General features: G+C 39.7%; 1 protein-coding gene across 1 annotated transcript in view; it reads left to right on the top strand.

Annotated features, from left to right (window-relative positions):
* COL5A2 (collagen type V alpha 2 chain) overlaps nt 1–17,432 on the top strand; it is an 83,773-nt gene that overhangs the window by 17,831 nt on the left and 48,510 nt on the right. Inside the window, exons 4-13 of the mRNA XM_049106354.1 lie at nt 351–383; nt 1,470–1,502; nt 2,476–2,529; nt 7,218–7,328; nt 8,921–8,998; nt 10,681–10,725; nt 11,740–11,793; nt 12,199–12,252; nt 13,374–13,427; nt 16,367–16,420. Of these exons, the coding sequence (XP_048962311.1) occupies nt 351–383; nt 1,470–1,502; nt 2,476–2,529; nt 7,218–7,328; nt 8,921–8,998; nt 10,681–10,725; nt 11,740–11,793; nt 12,199–12,252; nt 13,374–13,427; nt 16,367–16,420 (570 nt within the window). The remainder of the gene's footprint in view (nt 1–350; nt 384–1,469; nt 1,503–2,475; nt 2,530–7,217; nt 7,329–8,920; nt 8,999–10,680; nt 10,726–11,739; nt 11,794–12,198; nt 12,253–13,373; nt 13,428–16,366; nt 16,421–17,432) is intronic.

Here is a 17,432-nt window from a genome sequence, read left to right as displayed (position 1 = left end):
AATATCTGACTACTGTAAATATTCTTTCTTTTTTTAAAAATATTTTGTTTGAGAGAGAGAGGAGTGAGGGGGAATGCATACGAGGAGAGCAGAAGCAGAGGGAGGGGCAGAGAAACTGGGAGAAGCAGACTCCTCGCTGAGCAGGGAGCCTGACTGGGCCTTGATCCCAGGATCCTGGGGTTGTGACCTGAGCTGAAGGCAGGTGCTTAACCAACTGAGCCACCCAGGAGCCCATATTTTACATTTTTTATACAGAAATTCCCAGTGTTGATATGGAATATTTTAGTATGACATGATTATGCTCAACAAGCTATTATATTTTGATAATTGAACTTTTTTTTGCTTCATAGGGACAAAAAGGAGAACCAGGATTAGTGCCTGTTGTAAGTATACATAAATATTATTTTCATGTGTCTTTAATAAACTTAGTTATAGCACAGTTATAGATTATTGCTTATATACATACCCTCATAGAAAGAGACATCAGTTTTTTTATAACCAAGTTTTAGTATAAGATAAGCAAGCCAAAAGAGATTAATTCTTTAATATAATATTTAAGGCTTATTTATTACAATATTCTTGACTTTATTGTCCCATGACTGAAAGTGAAAGTCAGGGTCTTACAAAGTTAAGCATATTCTATATGGATGTAAAGGGATACTTAAGATCTATATTTTTATAGTATAAATTGCAATGTAATCCAAATAGAAAGGCATTATTTAATGTTCCGCACTTCTGGAAATATATCTTGCCATTATCCTAATTGAAATTCCATACTGTATAAGAGTTACTTAGACTTGTACACGATCAAAAAGTATATTCTTAAGGAGGATGAAAATTCTTCAACCACCAGTCTCCTAGATCTCAAAGGAGTTGTCATCACTCTGTCAAGACAAGCATATGCATGTTGATTTATTTGTCAGAGTTTGCATTTTTGCTTTGCCTTGAAATTGGCTTGTTTTTAACAAAGATTCCTAAAAAGGCAAATCATTCATATTGTTGTCTTTTATTTAAAAGCTCTTAGGTGTACTTACTATGTCTTAGGTACTATTTTGAGTGCTCTACAAGTATTTATTTATTTGTCTTCACAACGGTTGTGCTGGGGGGTGGGGTAATTTTACCATCGTCATCACCATTTCACAGGAGCAGAAACACTGAGCATGGAGAGGATAAGAAATAGTTCAAGGTCACACAACTGGTAAGGCACAGAGTTAGGATTTGAACCCAGGCCTCTAGGCTCTAGCACTGGTGCTCTCATTCACTATAAGGGTACTGGCTCCCTGTTTCAGAGCTTAAGTTAGGTCATGTCCTAATGCTAAGCAGGGAGGACATGGGCATCAGTCGACAACATCGATTTGCTCTAAAAACATTCACTGGACATTTGTTGTTACTCTTATTTGTTTGGCTGTTGACTGTTCTAAAACTCTGTCGCGACGCCTTCTTTACAGATTATCTTGTTTATTGTTTAGGTAACAGGCATACGTGGCCGTCCAGGACCAGCCGTAAGTAGTTTCCTCCAACACTCATGGTGCCCATCAGTTCTTAGAGATACACTGAAAATCTTTAAAACCATCAGAGACATCAACACCATGACGCTTGGCTTCTTGAAACGTTTTGTTTTGAAACCTCTTCAAGTTCAGGTGTTCCTTTGTAATGATGAATTATGCATGAAAGATCATTTCGTTCTGAAATTGATGAGCCCTATTGTTCCTTTGGGTTAGAGTCACTATTGATCATGAGGAAGGCAAGACGCTCTGTTGTCACACTGTTACATATTAGCCTTACTCACTGGAATCGGGGCCCACGTGCCTGCTATTTGACAATGATTGAAGGTGGGCTACCTCTATCTGTTTAATGAAATAAACTCTTGATTACATCTGTTCATGAAATTAAATCATATTTCCATAGAATTTGCAAAGTCACACATCAGAATAGCATATTAACTAGCTTAGCATAAAAGACCATTGATCTCCGGGTTGGATTACCAGTTGGCCTTCCTGGGTAACTAGATGGAGAACATAAACATACGTTCCTTCAGACCACTGATAATTTGGGGTTTGCACATCTTTGTAGTTCTAAAAATCCAAACTGCATGTTTTTGTAACCATAATTTAGTGGCAAAGGCTTGTTTGGGACAAGACAGCAAAAATGATCCTTATAAATTTTGCAGTTATCATTCAGGTGATAGATTCAGCCCACTGGGCTGCAGATGCGATAATGTAGCATTTAATTCTTTAATTCTGTACAGACATTTAAGCTTCATTGCTGACATAAACAGCCTTTCTCTGTACACAGAGTTTTTTTTTTTTTGTACACAGAGCTTTTATACGCACATGGCTTTATCTTCTATAGATTGAATTGAATTAGAAGAGTGATATTTCTGTTTTCCAATTTTCTTAGCTCCAGCAGACATTTACAACAAAAACATCTGAAGTATGCTTGTTTTGCAGGCATAATCATCACTTTCTGTTTTAGGGACCTCCAGGATCACAAGGACCAAGAGGAGAGAGGGGCCCAAAAGGAAAGCCTGTAAGTTGACAGCAGAGTCTCCTTTTTGGTGAATTGTCCCCCATACCAGTAGGCGCGTCTGTACCACATCCCTGGATACAGCAAAGAGTTGGTGGCACTGTTTCTCTGTCACCTCTATCAGATGTGTCAGAATTCAGGTCATGGAGCGATGCGGTGTCTCCTCTGCGTCGGAGGGAATTATCGCAGGGGAGGGCTTACCTATTGTCTTAGTAGGTAACACAGATGACGCCTCTTTGTCCCTCAGGAGGTCAAACTAGAGCAAAGTAGAACTTAAGGAAACATGATGAATGGCTCACGTTGCTTGCAGGAGTTGTAAACCATGAGCGAACAATGCCAAGAATGTGCTGTTGAGGTAAAACACCCAAGTTGCATGACCTGTGGTTGCCACAGGAACACCCAAACCTGATAAAGAACAAGATTATTAGAGAACTAGGTTTTCTTTCGAGCGTTTGTACAACGAATTTATTTCCAAAGTATCTATCGCTCTTTTTTCACTGCACAGCTGCTGCGAAGCTGCTATCCAAGGACTCATTTTAAAGATCAGCAAACCACTCCACAACAAAGGGAGCGCCTCTAAATTTAAATGACCAACTGTATACCCTTAAGATAAAACATGAAGATGTTATATAATATATGCCAAGTGGTTTATTCTCTTATTACCAAGTCCTAGGATAGCAATTCTTTTTCTTTTTATACCTCCCCATCGGAAATGAACGTCTTTCATGCATTAAACAATGTATTCATTTCTGTATTGCTGTCGTTATCTTATGTTTTAATGAGAAAAACTTGTGCTGTTTGATTTTCTGTCTAGTGATTTCTACTACATTTAACTCCAGATTTTTAGCCTTCCAGATATGCGTTTATCCATAGTTAGAAATAGATGAGCAGGGAAGCAACAAACCACCTTGAGGATTAAATGAAGAACAACGTACTTCAGGTCATGTTGCTGGGAACTCTTGCTGCCGGTTCCATCTCTGATACTGTTTTATGCTTCCACGCATAGGGCCAAGTGTAGTGTGATGCTCCTTGCAGATGGTGCCCGAGGCACGCAGGTGAATGAGGCCCCCGGGGAGCAGGCCAGTGGCCTGCAGGCGCTCTGGGCACCTCATGCTGCCTTCCTTCCTCACTGCTTTCCTGCTGAGCCGCCTCACCCATGTCGGTAGCCTGAGCACAGTTAGTGGCTCTCCAGGTGTCTGCTCCGAGTTAGGGTGACATGCCTCCACCATGGCCAGTTGAAAGATTAGCAGGCATGATGTCACAAAATACCCATAGGTAGTGTGTTCTGCCTCATGTCTGAAGACTTGAGGACCTAGACTCAGGCTGTGGCTGGCACCTTGTGGGCTGGACTCTCCTCACAAATACCATTTCTCCCTCTGCTTCCATTACTACCAGTCAGGATTTCACGATGTGAAGCGTGGTTTCTCAAGCCCAACACTCTTGGCATTTGGGGCCATCTGATCCCTATACGTTGCAGGGTAACTGGCAGCATTTCTGATTCCACCCACCCGCTGCCAGTCGCAGCACCTGTCCTCCCCATACAGCCGTGACAGCTAGAAACCTCTCTTGATGTCACTCCAAGGGGAGGGAGCAAAGTGCTCAGGATGGAAAGCCACTGCTATGGAGATGTTCTCACGAAGCCCTCGTTCCTACCGATGACCATGGGGTCTGTGTCTCATCACGGGGACTTGGTTCTAACTCAACTACCCTGATCACTTCATGGTGACCCACCAGCAGTCCGTCAGGACGTGGACAGTGGTTCAGGTTGCACGTGACACTTCTTGGGTCTCTTTCCTCGTCTGTAAACTGGGAACAAGCCAAGTGTTACCCACCCCAGCATCTCCTGAGTGTGTGGTGCCTGGAGCTGGGGTGGCACTGACGGGCCCTTCCTCTCCTGGGTGTTTAGAGGCCGCCACCTAGTGGCCTTTGGTCAGTACTGCTGTGCAGGTGGTTCCCTGAGAGGAGTAGGGGTGCGTCCGGGGGGTGGGGGGTGGGAGTGTGTGTGGGGGGTGAGCAAGGTTGGGTGGTGGGTTGGTGGAGGTGGGGGTGCGGGGGTGGGGGGCGGGCAAGGATGGGTGGGTGGGGGAGGGTGGGAGTGACTGGGTGCACAGAGGTTGGTGGGGGTGGGTGGGGTGGGGTGGGCAAGGATGAGTGGTGGGGGGTCGGGGGTGGGTGGTGGGTGGTGGGCAAGGATGGGTGGTGGGGGGTCAGTGGGGATGGCTGGGTGGGGTGGGCAAGGATGGATGGTGGGTCGGTGGGGGTGACTGGGGGGGGCGGTGGGGTGAGGTGAATGAGGATAACGGGACGTTTACCTCAACACAAGTGTGCGTACTTCAGCTTACTTGGAAATGGGAATGTCTATATTTTAATGTGTTCCCAAATTATCTTTTCTGTTTTCAATGTTTATCAGAAAAACTGTTTATGTAGTATATTTTTTCTTACTTTCATTATAATTATGTTCACTTTATTTTGGGCCATTTTTACAGATTTGTATTAATTTCAATCTCCATTTGCACAAGAGTACAAACCGTGTAGGCTATTGAGAGGAGATGCTTTGGAGGCACGGAATACCTCACACTCAGTAGGACAGTGGGCCGTCTTCTGGTCGGACTTCGAAACATGATTATTAATCGTAGAGGGATGGAAAAAGGATATGATTTTTTGAGGATCAATATTACCCAGACGTCTCTCTACTGTCTCATATTGACACTAGATGTGGCTTTGGTGTTGTCTTTAGAAATCTCCTTGGGAGCAGAGATATTTCAGCTCACGTTTTGCATATAACAGAACCTGGTTCTCAGCAGCTTCATGTTTCAGAAATACAAGTTTTCCATGCAAGGCCGTTCGCGTAGGTCAGACGACTGCTCTTCCTGTGCCGCCGTGGACAGCACGCATTTGCAGTTCGTGTGCTCTCATCCGTAGGCTCAGGGGTCCTAGACGGCAGTTACGGTCAGCCTCTTAAGCATGATTACAAGCCTTCAGTGAATTGGCAGTGGCGTAGGGGTCAGTGAGGGTTTGACTTGAGAAAGTGATTGATAAGAATAATTTTCTGAGAAATTATTTTAAGTGTGTTTCAGACTGTCTACTTCTGTTTGGTAGATAAGTTCACTTATATGCCCTTTTCCCAAGAGGGATCCTTATGAATCTACAGAAATATTTGAATATAGTAATTAAATTACTGAATAGCTGTTACGCCACTGTCCCCACGGCCATCATCTGCAAACTGCCCCCTTCCCCACCTCAGCTTGTTTTATATTTTCTCTTTCTGCTGTATCAGCTCCTGTTCTAATTACTTACTGTAAGCCAGGAGGTGTTCTCGTGGTTAGGCACGAGGAGCTGCTTTTATCAAACTCCAATTCACTTACCGTATTTTTCTTGATCTTTGCTTCTAATTATAAAAACCATACGGACTTTTGAGCTCTTTGGTCCCTTCTTTCCTTGTCAAGTCTGTTAAGACTCTTCAGGGTTAAAAGTCAGAAAATGCTTCACAAGACTTGTGGGAATGAAGAGGTTGGGGGCTGGAGCATGTTCAGAACTGAGGACGTGGCTGTTCCCCAAGCTGCCTCCAGAATGTGGTTGGGAGGAGAGTGGAATTTGGCAGCTCGAAATCCTTGCTCACTTCTCTGAGAACTAGACTTGGCTGGGTCTCTGAGCCTTTCCCTCTCCTTCTCATTGGTCTGGTCTACCTTCGGGGGTGGTAAGGAAAATAAAGTTTGCCAGACTCCCAAGTACTAGAATAAAGAGGATTGAAATGCGAAAATGTAATAAGCATATATTGAGTGTCTGCTGTGTGCCAAGAACTATACAAAACACTAAAAAATTCAAAAGATGAAAAAAGCCACAAACCCCAGTCAGCAGGCTTTCAGATATTTTTTGGGGGGAGAGAGGAGGTTAAGCAGGCACATACACAGTTAACTGTAAATCTAAGACAGACAAACGAATTCAGAGATTTTTATTAAATATCACAAAACCAAACAAATAAGGAAGCTTATTCTAGAAAATTGGTGAACTGAATACAATTTTATGATTATCCCAAGAAGGCTCATGACTGGGGATTTAACACATCAAGAGTAAAATTTTTACCCAGAGTATACCATGCCCCTATGGAAATCCACGGCGTCAGCAGAGCTGATGAACTTGCTCTAGGTTGCTGGGTTGCTATTGGCTGTTTTTTTTTTTAATAGAATTTTTTTTATTTTTTTTATTTATTTTTTATTTTTTTAGAGAAGTTTGAGGTTCACATAAAATTTCAAAGGAAGGCACAGAGAGTGCTCATGTATGCTCTGTCCCCATAAGTCATAGCCTTCCCCACTGTCAGCCTGCCCCGGCAGAGCCCATCGTTCACGTGAGGATTCCCCTGGCGGGTGTATGTTCCAGGGGCTTGGACCAGCACATACTGACACATCCTCATCATCCCAGTACCATACACAGTGCTTTCACTGCCCTAGAGTTCTGTGCCCTGCCTCTTTATGTCCCCATTCCCACCCTAAGCCCTGGCAACTGCAGATCCTTTTACTGTCTTTATAATTTTGCCTTTTTCAGAATGTCATAGAACTGGAATCATCATATAGTAGGTTATTCATTTTTAAGATGATGAGCACTCCATCTCCACCAAGAAGTCTGCACGTTCAGCTTTCTATGACGTACATATTCGGCAGTGGGCTCTAATTTGCACTGGCTTGTTTCTCCAGGGTCCTCGTGGTCCTCAGGGAATTGATGGAGAACCCGGGGTTCCTGGTCAACCTGGTGCCCCAGGGCCCCCCGGACATCCATCCCACCCAGGGCCTGATGGCATGAGCAGGGTGAGTTCTGGGCATTACTCAATGTTGTATTTAGATTATACGTTCAGCTTTTAAAAATTGTGTAATTGGAGTATAGCCGACCTACAGTGTGGTGGTAGTTCCAAGTGTGCAACCTCATGATTGAACGACTCTATACGTTACCCAGTGCTCGCCAGGCAGGCGTCTCCATCTCCTACCGCACAATGTCATCACAATGTGGTTGATTACACCCCTGTGCTGTACTTTCCATCCCCGTGACTTATTATTTTATAATCAGAACTTTGTGCCTCCTGATCCCCTTCACCTATTTTGCCCGCCCCCCCCCCCCGCCTAAGTTTTTGATTTATTATTATGATTTCAAGTTGTCTCAGTTCAGATGTTGGCCCTTGACTGTAAGAGCAGCTAAGTGAATGCAGTGCTGCTATGGAACAACAATAAAACTAAGAAGTCACCAGAGAATAGTTGGAAAATTCCAAATAGCATTTTTTTAAAGTACTACTTCAAATTACTTGTTTCTCAATTCTGTTCTGGACTCTGCAATTTTGTTCTTTTTGTTGATTTTAAAGGACTACTAATACTCTTCCTAATAGAAACTGAAAAGAGAAACATCTGTATCCTCCTGCTGTTCTCCAGGCTCAGGATGCTCACAAAATCTGCGCCATGTCCTCTGCAAGAAGGGAAGATGACACATCCCTTATAATGTATATGGAAAGGGCCACAGAGTTGACGCTAAAAATGCTATCTGATTATTTCCCAATTTTAGTTTACTGCCAGAAATGAAATAAAACAAAATATCTTTCCATAAATGCTTCCTTGAATTCTTAGTGGCAGACATAGGGGATTTATGAATAGATCACCCAGGAAAACAAGGAACATATGGAGCCCTGACATAGGACTGTTGTTTTATAATAATTTATACAGTTTCTTCTCAACTGATTGCAGAAGGAATTGCCGATTTATTTTTTCTACAATATGCGCATTTTCCCCAATAAAGTCTAGAAATTAACAGCACTCTTGGAATATATATATGGACAATTTTGGTCAGTTGGGTTACCAGAGTTTTTGTGAAAGAGAGTAGGTAAATCTGTTGCCAATTCTTGGAACAGTCAGTGATTCATTAAAAGGATGATAAAATCTTTATCAACCTCTGTAAATACAGTTAAAATTTACTGGTCATGAACAAAGAAACAGTACCATCTAAGTAAAATAGTCTGGAATGGAAACTGGAATCTTCAGGACAGATATTTTAAAAGCATCTTGCAGGCTTTGTTCAGACATTTGGCAAGCACCAATTGTGGGAGGAAATCAGATAAAGAGATTTGAAGCTGAAATCGATGAGACGGGCAGGATGGTGCACGCTTTCACCCAGCGTGAGACCGACCACGTGGTCCAAAGGAACATGGTTATAAAATACTCCGAGGAAGATTGTCCAATCAAAAACACACACAATGAAAACGAGGTTGAATCTTTTTCTGCACTTTAAAATCAAAAATATAAAAAAGATTCTCAGAAGAGTCTTTGTATAAGAATCCCAGATAATGTGCGTTTCTCAATTTAAGTTTGTGATGTATGTCTTTTACTGTGGAGATAACATAAACTTGTTGCTTTCACAGCCATTTTCAGCTCAGATGGCTGGGTTAGATGAGAAATCTGGACTTGGGAGTCAAGTAGGACTCATGCCTGGCTCTGTGGTAAGTGCAGATTTTACCGATAAAGCTCTTGTGGAAAATAACATTATATAAAGCAACGTTTGAATTAGCTAGTTAAGAAGTAGTCTGTGTCTTCTTAAACAAATCTGTCCATCCATTAACTCCTTCAAATTATTTATCAAACCCTGCTGTGTACCAGTTAAAAGCCCGGCGGTGTTCCATTCATAACTGTGCAAAGTACTTGTTGGCTTTAATAAAGTGTTGCCTGTATAGATCATTTGATATATGAAGAAAATAAAGAATTTTAAAACATATACTCACCACAACAAATCTACTTTTATAGTGTTGTTAGAAACAGTGATTTGGTAAAACTGCCATGTGGGAAATTTTGGCTATTTATTTATTATTTATTTATTTATGATTTTATTTTTTTATTCATGAGAGACAGAAAGAGAGAGAGAGAGAGAGGCAGAGACACAGGCAGAGGGAGAAGCAGGCTCCATGCAGGGAGCCCGACGTGGGACTTGATCCCGGGTCTCCAGGATCACTCCCTGGGCCGAAGGCGGCGCTGAACTGCTGGGCCACCTGGGCTGCCCAAATTTTGCCATTTTAATTTTTGTTTTTTCCTACTTACCATCCTCTGACTGCCTCAGCCAACAACTCTAAAGTTACCTCATAACCATTCCCATCGACTTTTTAATTTCTTCAGCTGCCAACAGGAATCCCATTTTCTCTGAACCTGGATATTTGGAGAATACAATCTCATAACTCAAAGGCATCCCAGATTAATGGAATGTCAGGCAATAGCCAAGTGTGAAGTTAGGCCACATACATAACCACCCTGTTTACCCATCCTTAAACATTGTTTGTATACTTTTTAAGTCCTTCGCAGTATGGGCTTCTTCAGCGATCACCTTGGGATGAATTTCTGAAATAGGTTAGTTTTCATCCACTTGAAGTTCACATTGCCTGTGTGTTTATTTTCTAATGAAGTGTCAGTTTTCTTACTAGCTAAACCTCTGATATGTTCAAAATAAAAATTTAAATTTTTGCCATAAGAACAAACTTGATTTTGATCTAATTGATTTCACTTTTTCTGCCATTTCAAAAATTATATGGATATATTATTAATATAATTTCTAAAATGGCATTTTCCTTCTCATTGTCATGCCTCAGTGTAATCATTTCATACTTAAATGGAGAAAGCCTATGTAGATACTTTAAATGTATGTTATGAAAGAAATAATCCAGAAATCTTAGTGCCATAGATAATTTTAAACTTATTTTTAGTGTGACCTAGTCAATATTGTTGTTGATGGCTTCCTAAGTCTTTAATTCAACGTGCTCATTCATTTAAGTTATAAGAATTCTCTGCTGTGACACTGAAGAACTAAATAGACAGTTTGAGAATTACTTTATGCCTGCCAAGATTTTTCTTTTGTTGGATGTTTTGGTTTAACAGAACCACCCTTAAGCATGCAAATGTTCTTGTCCCAGAGACATGGGGAAAAAAGAGGCTGAAAGTATATATAAAATCATCCCAAATGTTGCCAAACTTTAATCTTCTTGAATTTAGCTACATTCCAGATGAGTACAAATGGAGAATGTCATCATCTTTCACTGTCAAAGCTTCACTTTTCCAGATTCTAAGCCTGATGCAACATTTTTGAAATTTTGGTCTAATTGTCACGAACACTATGCAACTTTTCTCATTTGTTGTTAAGGGTCCTGTTGGCCCAAGAGGACCTCAAGGCTTACAAGGGCAGCAAGTAAGTCTTTTTATAATTAAACTACATACTGTAACAAAATAAAAACAAATACAAATAAGGTCTCTGTGACATGAATGCTTTTGGCTGGCCTTTAAATTCATATTGTAATGCTCACTTGGAACAAGCTGATTCAGTTAACTTTTACTCAGATACTTATGCAGCATGTTTTTCAAAGTTTCTTCATGGGGCTCAAGTTTTATCATCTGGTTTCTTTATGTGACTGGCCTCCAATACAAAGAATTTTTATATGCCTTTGCTTCTAAAATAACAGATCATTATCTCATGTCATAATGAAATTTCTCCTAATTGGTTATGTGCTAACTCTGAGGCTGAGAAACCAGATCACAGAAGGCTACCACCATGTGGTATTAGAAACTACAGTCAAGATAATCGCTCTATGGAATCTTTAAAAAGAATATAATACTACACTTTCTTTCTATAGCATATCAAATACAAATAAGATAGTGTGGTGCTTTCACCAGATAATTTTTGTAGTGATTTGACAGGCAGTAGGAAATATTTTTTTCAGAAGAAAGGGGAAGAAAAAGAATCCTTAGCTCTGTTAAAGATTTCATACGATTGTTGTCATGTGTGTGGAGTGTTAATTCAAGCCATTTTATATTCCTGCCGTCGGTGAATAGAAAAACCTAGTTGTTGACGGTGATGAAGAAGATGATGGTCACGTCACGATCATGGTGCTAACTACCACTGATGGAGCACTCACTCCGTGCCGGCTCTACTCTAGGTCCTTAACATGTATTTGTTACCAAGAGAGCTATGACAGCCAAGCGAAGTAGGTAGCATTATTATCCTCATTTCACAGATTAGGAAATTGAGGTATAGAGAGATTCAGTAACTCCCTCAAAGTCACAGAGCTGGAAGATAGTAGAGCCAGCGGTTTAAACAACTGCACCATCTGCAGGAATATGTGATTTAGTATTCTGTTTTTCTTTGGTTTGTATATATAATTTACATATAATTCTATTTATTTACATAATTTGTTCTCAATTTTAGGGTGGTGTTGGCCCTACAGGACCTCCTGGTGAACCCGGTGAACCTGGACCAATGGTAAGTGTCAAGTAAGCATGTAGACCCAGTTAAATATGGGTCCACAGTTGTAATAATGTGATAATAATGATGAGCTATTTATTTTGTCAGCTCTTTCCTAACATAGTGAGAAATTACAGTCCAGTTCAGGAGGCATATATTATGTTTCCTGTGGTAGAGTATTTAAATTCAGAGGCTTTGAATATGGTTAGCAGACCATGCTGACATATTTGCATTTATGAAATTGATTTTTTTTTTCCTTTGGGCCCATAAGCTGAGGCATGCAACATAAAATTTAGAATATAAATAAGGCTATTTTCTATCATATTTTCATTTGTCTCAAGGATATTTTAGATTTTATCATTGATCAGTGTAGGCGCATAGAAGTAAATGTTCTCTTTTCCTTTTGTTTCGTTTTATTATTAGGGTCCAATTGGAGCACGTGGACCAGAGGGTCCTCCTGGAAAACCCGGTGAAGATGTAAGTTGCCTTCCTTCATTATGTTTTGAAACTTTGAAGAAGAAGGAGCTACAGTGTTAATATGAATATTATTCCCTGATTACCAGTTTATTTTCCTCACTTGTAGCTTTCAGAAACTCAGGCAAAACTGGAGTGTGATTTTACAAAATCTAAAAGTATTCTTCATTTTGATGGTTGTATATTGTTAGATTCTGTCTTTTTTCTTGAATTCCCCTGGATTTCCATTGTGATTTCTCCATAAGATACTAGAATTTCTGTCACGATAACCGTGACTTTTGCTGGTGGAACCCCTGAAGTGAACTTAAAGAAAATACATTGCTCGGATGGCAAAACATTGTTATGAAGTCTTCATTAAATGGAATTTTTTAATGTATTAATAGTGTAGTGCCGATATTGCTCTCCAATGCTGAAAAAGCCATTTCTTCAATTGGCTTTTTAAAGTTAAGACTCAACTTCAGGTTTTAACAGTAATAACGGGTGATCTAAGAACAGGATGCAAAAACAGATTTGCTTTTCTGGACTTTTTTTTCTTAGTTGTACCAAAATTGAGGATAAAATTAATGGTAAACCATTAATTTCAGTGTGATACTAAACCAGGTAAATATTTTCTCTTTGTGTGTCATGAGATTTATTTAAGCAGATTACATTGAATTTGGTTATAAAGAAAATATGTCTAGTAGTTCTTAACTATTTTATCACAAGAAACGACATGTAGTATTCTAAGAAACTCTTAATTCAGGGCCTCATGTTAATACAGAATAACATAGCATATACCCGTCTGTGTATGTGTGGGTAAATTCTGATGTTTTAAAATAGTGAGCTAGGTCAGACAATATAATTGATATTAATTTCTTCTTCTGGATAAATTAGTGAATGAAACCTTCACAGCTGACTGCTATAATGGATTGCCAGCAGGAATAGAGCCAGTTTCACTTTTATACTGTTTGGAGAGCATTGGGCATGAGCTTTCTTTATTTGGTGGTGGTGGGGGGTATGTGGAGGGGGCATGAGCTTTCTGAAAAAAGAGTTTTATCTGCAATTGATTTGTCATCTAGTCTCAGGAGTATTTTAATCCTCTTTGCTTTCTCCTCCCCCCCCCTTTTTTTTTTCTTACCTTAAAGGGTGAACCTGGTAGAAATGGAAATCCTGGTGAAGTGGGATTTGCAGGATCTCCAGTAAGTTAATACTTATCAATACAATGCCATAAAGGCAAACTTTGAAAAGTAAAGACTATTAAAATCACCTTGTAATTCATTATGTACGTTAGACACTATTACCAAGATATGTTCCCTTCTGTCATTGTGAAATAGTACATTTTGCCAGAGTGACAGCTAATTCCAATTTCCTATTTTGCATTGGCACCATATGAATAATCCTCCTAGAGCCAGATAATTATTTCATAAGCTAACATGGACACTCTCCAAACTGAGTGTCAAATTTACGAAGTCACCAACCTGACCTATTTCTATTTCACAACTTCCTAATCCCATTTGTCTTTTTATTTTTTATTTTTTTTTCCATTTGTCTTTTTAATATCTTTATTTATTAATTTATTTTTTAATATCTTTATTTTGTATTGTTCACATGTCTAATAGAACAGCTTGAGAGTTTACTGATTTGTTTTTTATATGCTAAGGACAGTAAATTGTGGACAGGATGCCTCTTTGGCTGTTCCTCAAACTGTCATGTTGGCTAGAAGTCTTGATTGATGTTCTGGACCCTGAAACGTTATGGCAAGCTACACTGATGGCCAGTACCCCTAACATAGCTATTTTTCCCCCTTGACTTACCACAGGGACACGTCCCTGGTAACACACTCCACCGGAATTCGGGACCTGCGCCACTTGGCCCTACTCTGAACCCACCTTTTCATCCTCACTCAATGTTACTTTGATAGGCCCTCTCCTAGGATATGCTACACAGGCAATGGGGAAAATTAGAATAAGCAAGCAAAAATCCTCTTAACACTTCTGCTCTTACAGTTTCTCCTTGTCTAACAACCCCTACACTGATTCAACCTTTTACTTCCTACATTTCCTGTAATTTTCTAGTGTTCCTTCCACTCAATACAACCAGTAGTACTGAATTATTTTCCATTTACTTCCTGAAAATTGATGAGGTTCAATGCTGAGATTTTCTTTTAAATGAGTGCTCGTGTTTTAAGGGAACTTACTGGGCTCCAAGGATTATTTTGTTTCAAATATAAAACCAGCTCTCTGCTCTCTCTCTTCCTTTCCTCCCTCGTGAGGAAGGCATGAGGTTTAGTCATTAGCACAGATGTGCACGTCTTCCAGTCCAGGCTTGGGCCTCCCGTCCTGCTGCACTCCTGTGCATCCTCTCAGTGTAGGCCCTCCGTGGGGAGGAAGAGGCCCTGCCAGCATGTCACAGATGCACTCTGCAAGTTCTGTGCAACGACACATGTGATTGGGGTGTGATGACAGTCTCGGATCAGCAGAAAGGAAAAATTTTATGAGTACTAGTACATCTGGTTCATTTTCTTGTTGTATTAGAGATATGCAATCACATGAGAATTCCCTTGCAGACCACAAAAACGCAATGTTCACTAGTTACTTGAAATAGCATAGCTCAGTAATTCTCCTATAGGCTGCATGTACTGAGTTTCCTGCTCAGGAAAGAGAGGGAACAAATATCAGTAAAGTGGGAAGCATTCCAGTGGAAAAACTTAAAGGAAGTTCTGGAAGTGAGGAATTCCTAAGCAGGGCTGTGTAAACAGAAGAATTAGTGGAACTTTATTTGTTCAGAGAACATGGTTTGATGTGCCCTGGCTGTTAAAACTCCCCCTTGAAGCACTACAGAAATATTTTCCCTGTAAGAGGTCACAGAGGAGTGATTGCTTTGCTTTTATCATATGAATTTCATTGAGTATTTAGTAAACAGTGAAGGCAATGATGTCCAGAACAGAAGATTTTGCCATCTGTGAGATTGTGTCAGCACAAGAGAATTTCCTTAGATAAGGTTTGGGAAAAGTGTTATGCGTGTTAAGAGCCATGTTAAACCATTTCTTCAGTTGTTTATTCAGTGTTTATTCATTGGATGCCCACTCATTAGGCATAGGGCTGAGTGCCACAGATATGCAGATTAATAGTAATAATTGATAATAATTGATACATCGATCTACGCTATCACTGTACTCAGTTTTCTGGTGCCAGTGGCAATGGCATTCAATTCAAAGTCAAATTAATGTAGGCAATGAGAATAAGTGAATAATTAAGTCCCTGGGTCCTTATCTATTTGAAGAGAGTGTGAGGAAAAAGTTTCAAGCATCATTTCAAAATAGTCAAACCATTTGGATTTAATTTTCTGTTTGATTTCTCTTGTTTTTTAATTCACTATGCTTAGGTGGGGGATTCATAAATTAGCATAAATTAAGGCATTATTGAGTCTAGGATCCAACCTGTTCTCTCCATATTTCTTGACCAACCCCAACCCTTCTGTTGGATATTTCACTTCTTTCATTAATCTTTGAAACAGTCATTGATCCTAAAACTTCTCCTGAACATTTTACTTAAAATAAATTTTTTATTACATTTTAAAGCAATCTTTCTAATCCTATTCTGCTGCCCATATTTAGTGGTTCAGAGAAAATAAAACAGATGTATTTATTCTTTTACCACAAGTAAAGCACAATATAAAGCATAGTTTTCCTTAAGTTCCTTCCCTGTTTTTTTCCCAAATACGTTGATCTAGTTGGTTTAGACATTGAACATATTGATTTAGGCTTATTTTCCTGTTTTATGTTTGTTGTTTGGTTGTATTTTTTGTTTTTGGTTTTTTTTATGTTGTTTTGTTTTTGCTACTAATTATAATACAGTGATATAGTTTCAAAATTTGGAAATGTCATCTAATCAATACCTGACATTAATCCACATTTTTGTATAAGTCATGTTCCCACTTCTAACAGTGTATTTGCATTGCTAATTTTTGATCACCTAGGTGTATTTTGGCAGATTAAAGTGTACTACTCCTTTCTCTTTGTTGGTATTTTGCTAAAAAAACATAAGAATTAGATTTTTTTTGGAACAAAATTTATATTAAGCCATTTCCTATTCTTATTAATGACTTTCAATTGCCTTATCTATTTTTTTCCCCACAGGGAGCTCGAGGATTTCCTGGGGCTCCTGGTCTTCCAGGCCTGAAGGGTCACCGAGTAAGTTCAATCCTTTTCAGATATTATAGCTTATTGAGTAGAGTCTGGGGAGCATTACCTTCAACATCTTTATAATTCTATTTGTCAGTTGTCCTTAGCTGGCTAGGGTCTCCGTATTTATCTGTGGTTACCAAATTCACAATGCTTTTTTATATTTCCTTTGAATTTCATTTGATTCTATAAACAAATATATTTTGTGTTCTTACTGTATGCTGGATACTGTACGACAAAAGACGACACAGTGATGAATGAGAAAAATCCACAGCCTTCAGCTTCAGGCAAATAGGGTTACAGTTATGAAGACAAAATTACGTAGTAGAATAAGTGACATGATACTAGAGAGTGCACTAGGTCATGGGAGGGCCCAGTCAGCCCAGACCTGGAAGGCCACAGAAATGCTCTCTCTTTATAACTCAAGATAATTAATATGTAATCATTATGTGTTACCTATATATATAGAAATTACATATCACTCAAGATGGAGATAAAACTTTTATTGCAGCAGCAGTGTGTGCTTGACCACAACATTGATGGGCATGTAACAGAACCAGAGAGCTGTTTCTGGAGAGGATTCTGTAAATCCTGGTGCCCATCCAACAGTGAAGAAAATTTCCATTGGTTGTAGTAAAGAATATACACATGAATATAATCTGAGAGACTACTTTGAAAAGTAGGGCAAGATTAAACCATAGAAATTATGGAAGACAGGCAGAGGGGGGAAAAAGAGGATTTGCTTATGTAACTTAATGATCATGATACAATTGGTAAAATTGTTGTTCAGAAATATCACACTGTCAATGGGCATAATTGTGAAGTGGAAAAGGCCCTTTCTGAAGAAATATAGTCTGCTGGATCACAAAGAGGTCGTGCATGTAGAGCTGTCAACGTGATGGGTCATGGAGGAAACTTTGGTGGAAGAGGAGGCTGTGGTGGAGGTGGTGGCAGCAGAGGTGGTTATTGAGAAGGGGATGGGGATATAATGGACTTGGAGGTGATGGTGCAGTGATGGTGG

This window comes from Canis lupus, chromosome 36 (genome assembly GCF_003254725.2).
Source record: "Canis lupus dingo isolate Sandy chromosome 36, ASM325472v2, whole genome shotgun sequence".
Taxonomy (NCBI): Eukaryota; Metazoa; Chordata; class Mammalia; order Carnivora; family Canidae; genus Canis; species Canis lupus.
Note: the sequence above shows the minus strand (reverse complement) of the source record. Positions and strands in the feature narration are given on the sequence as shown.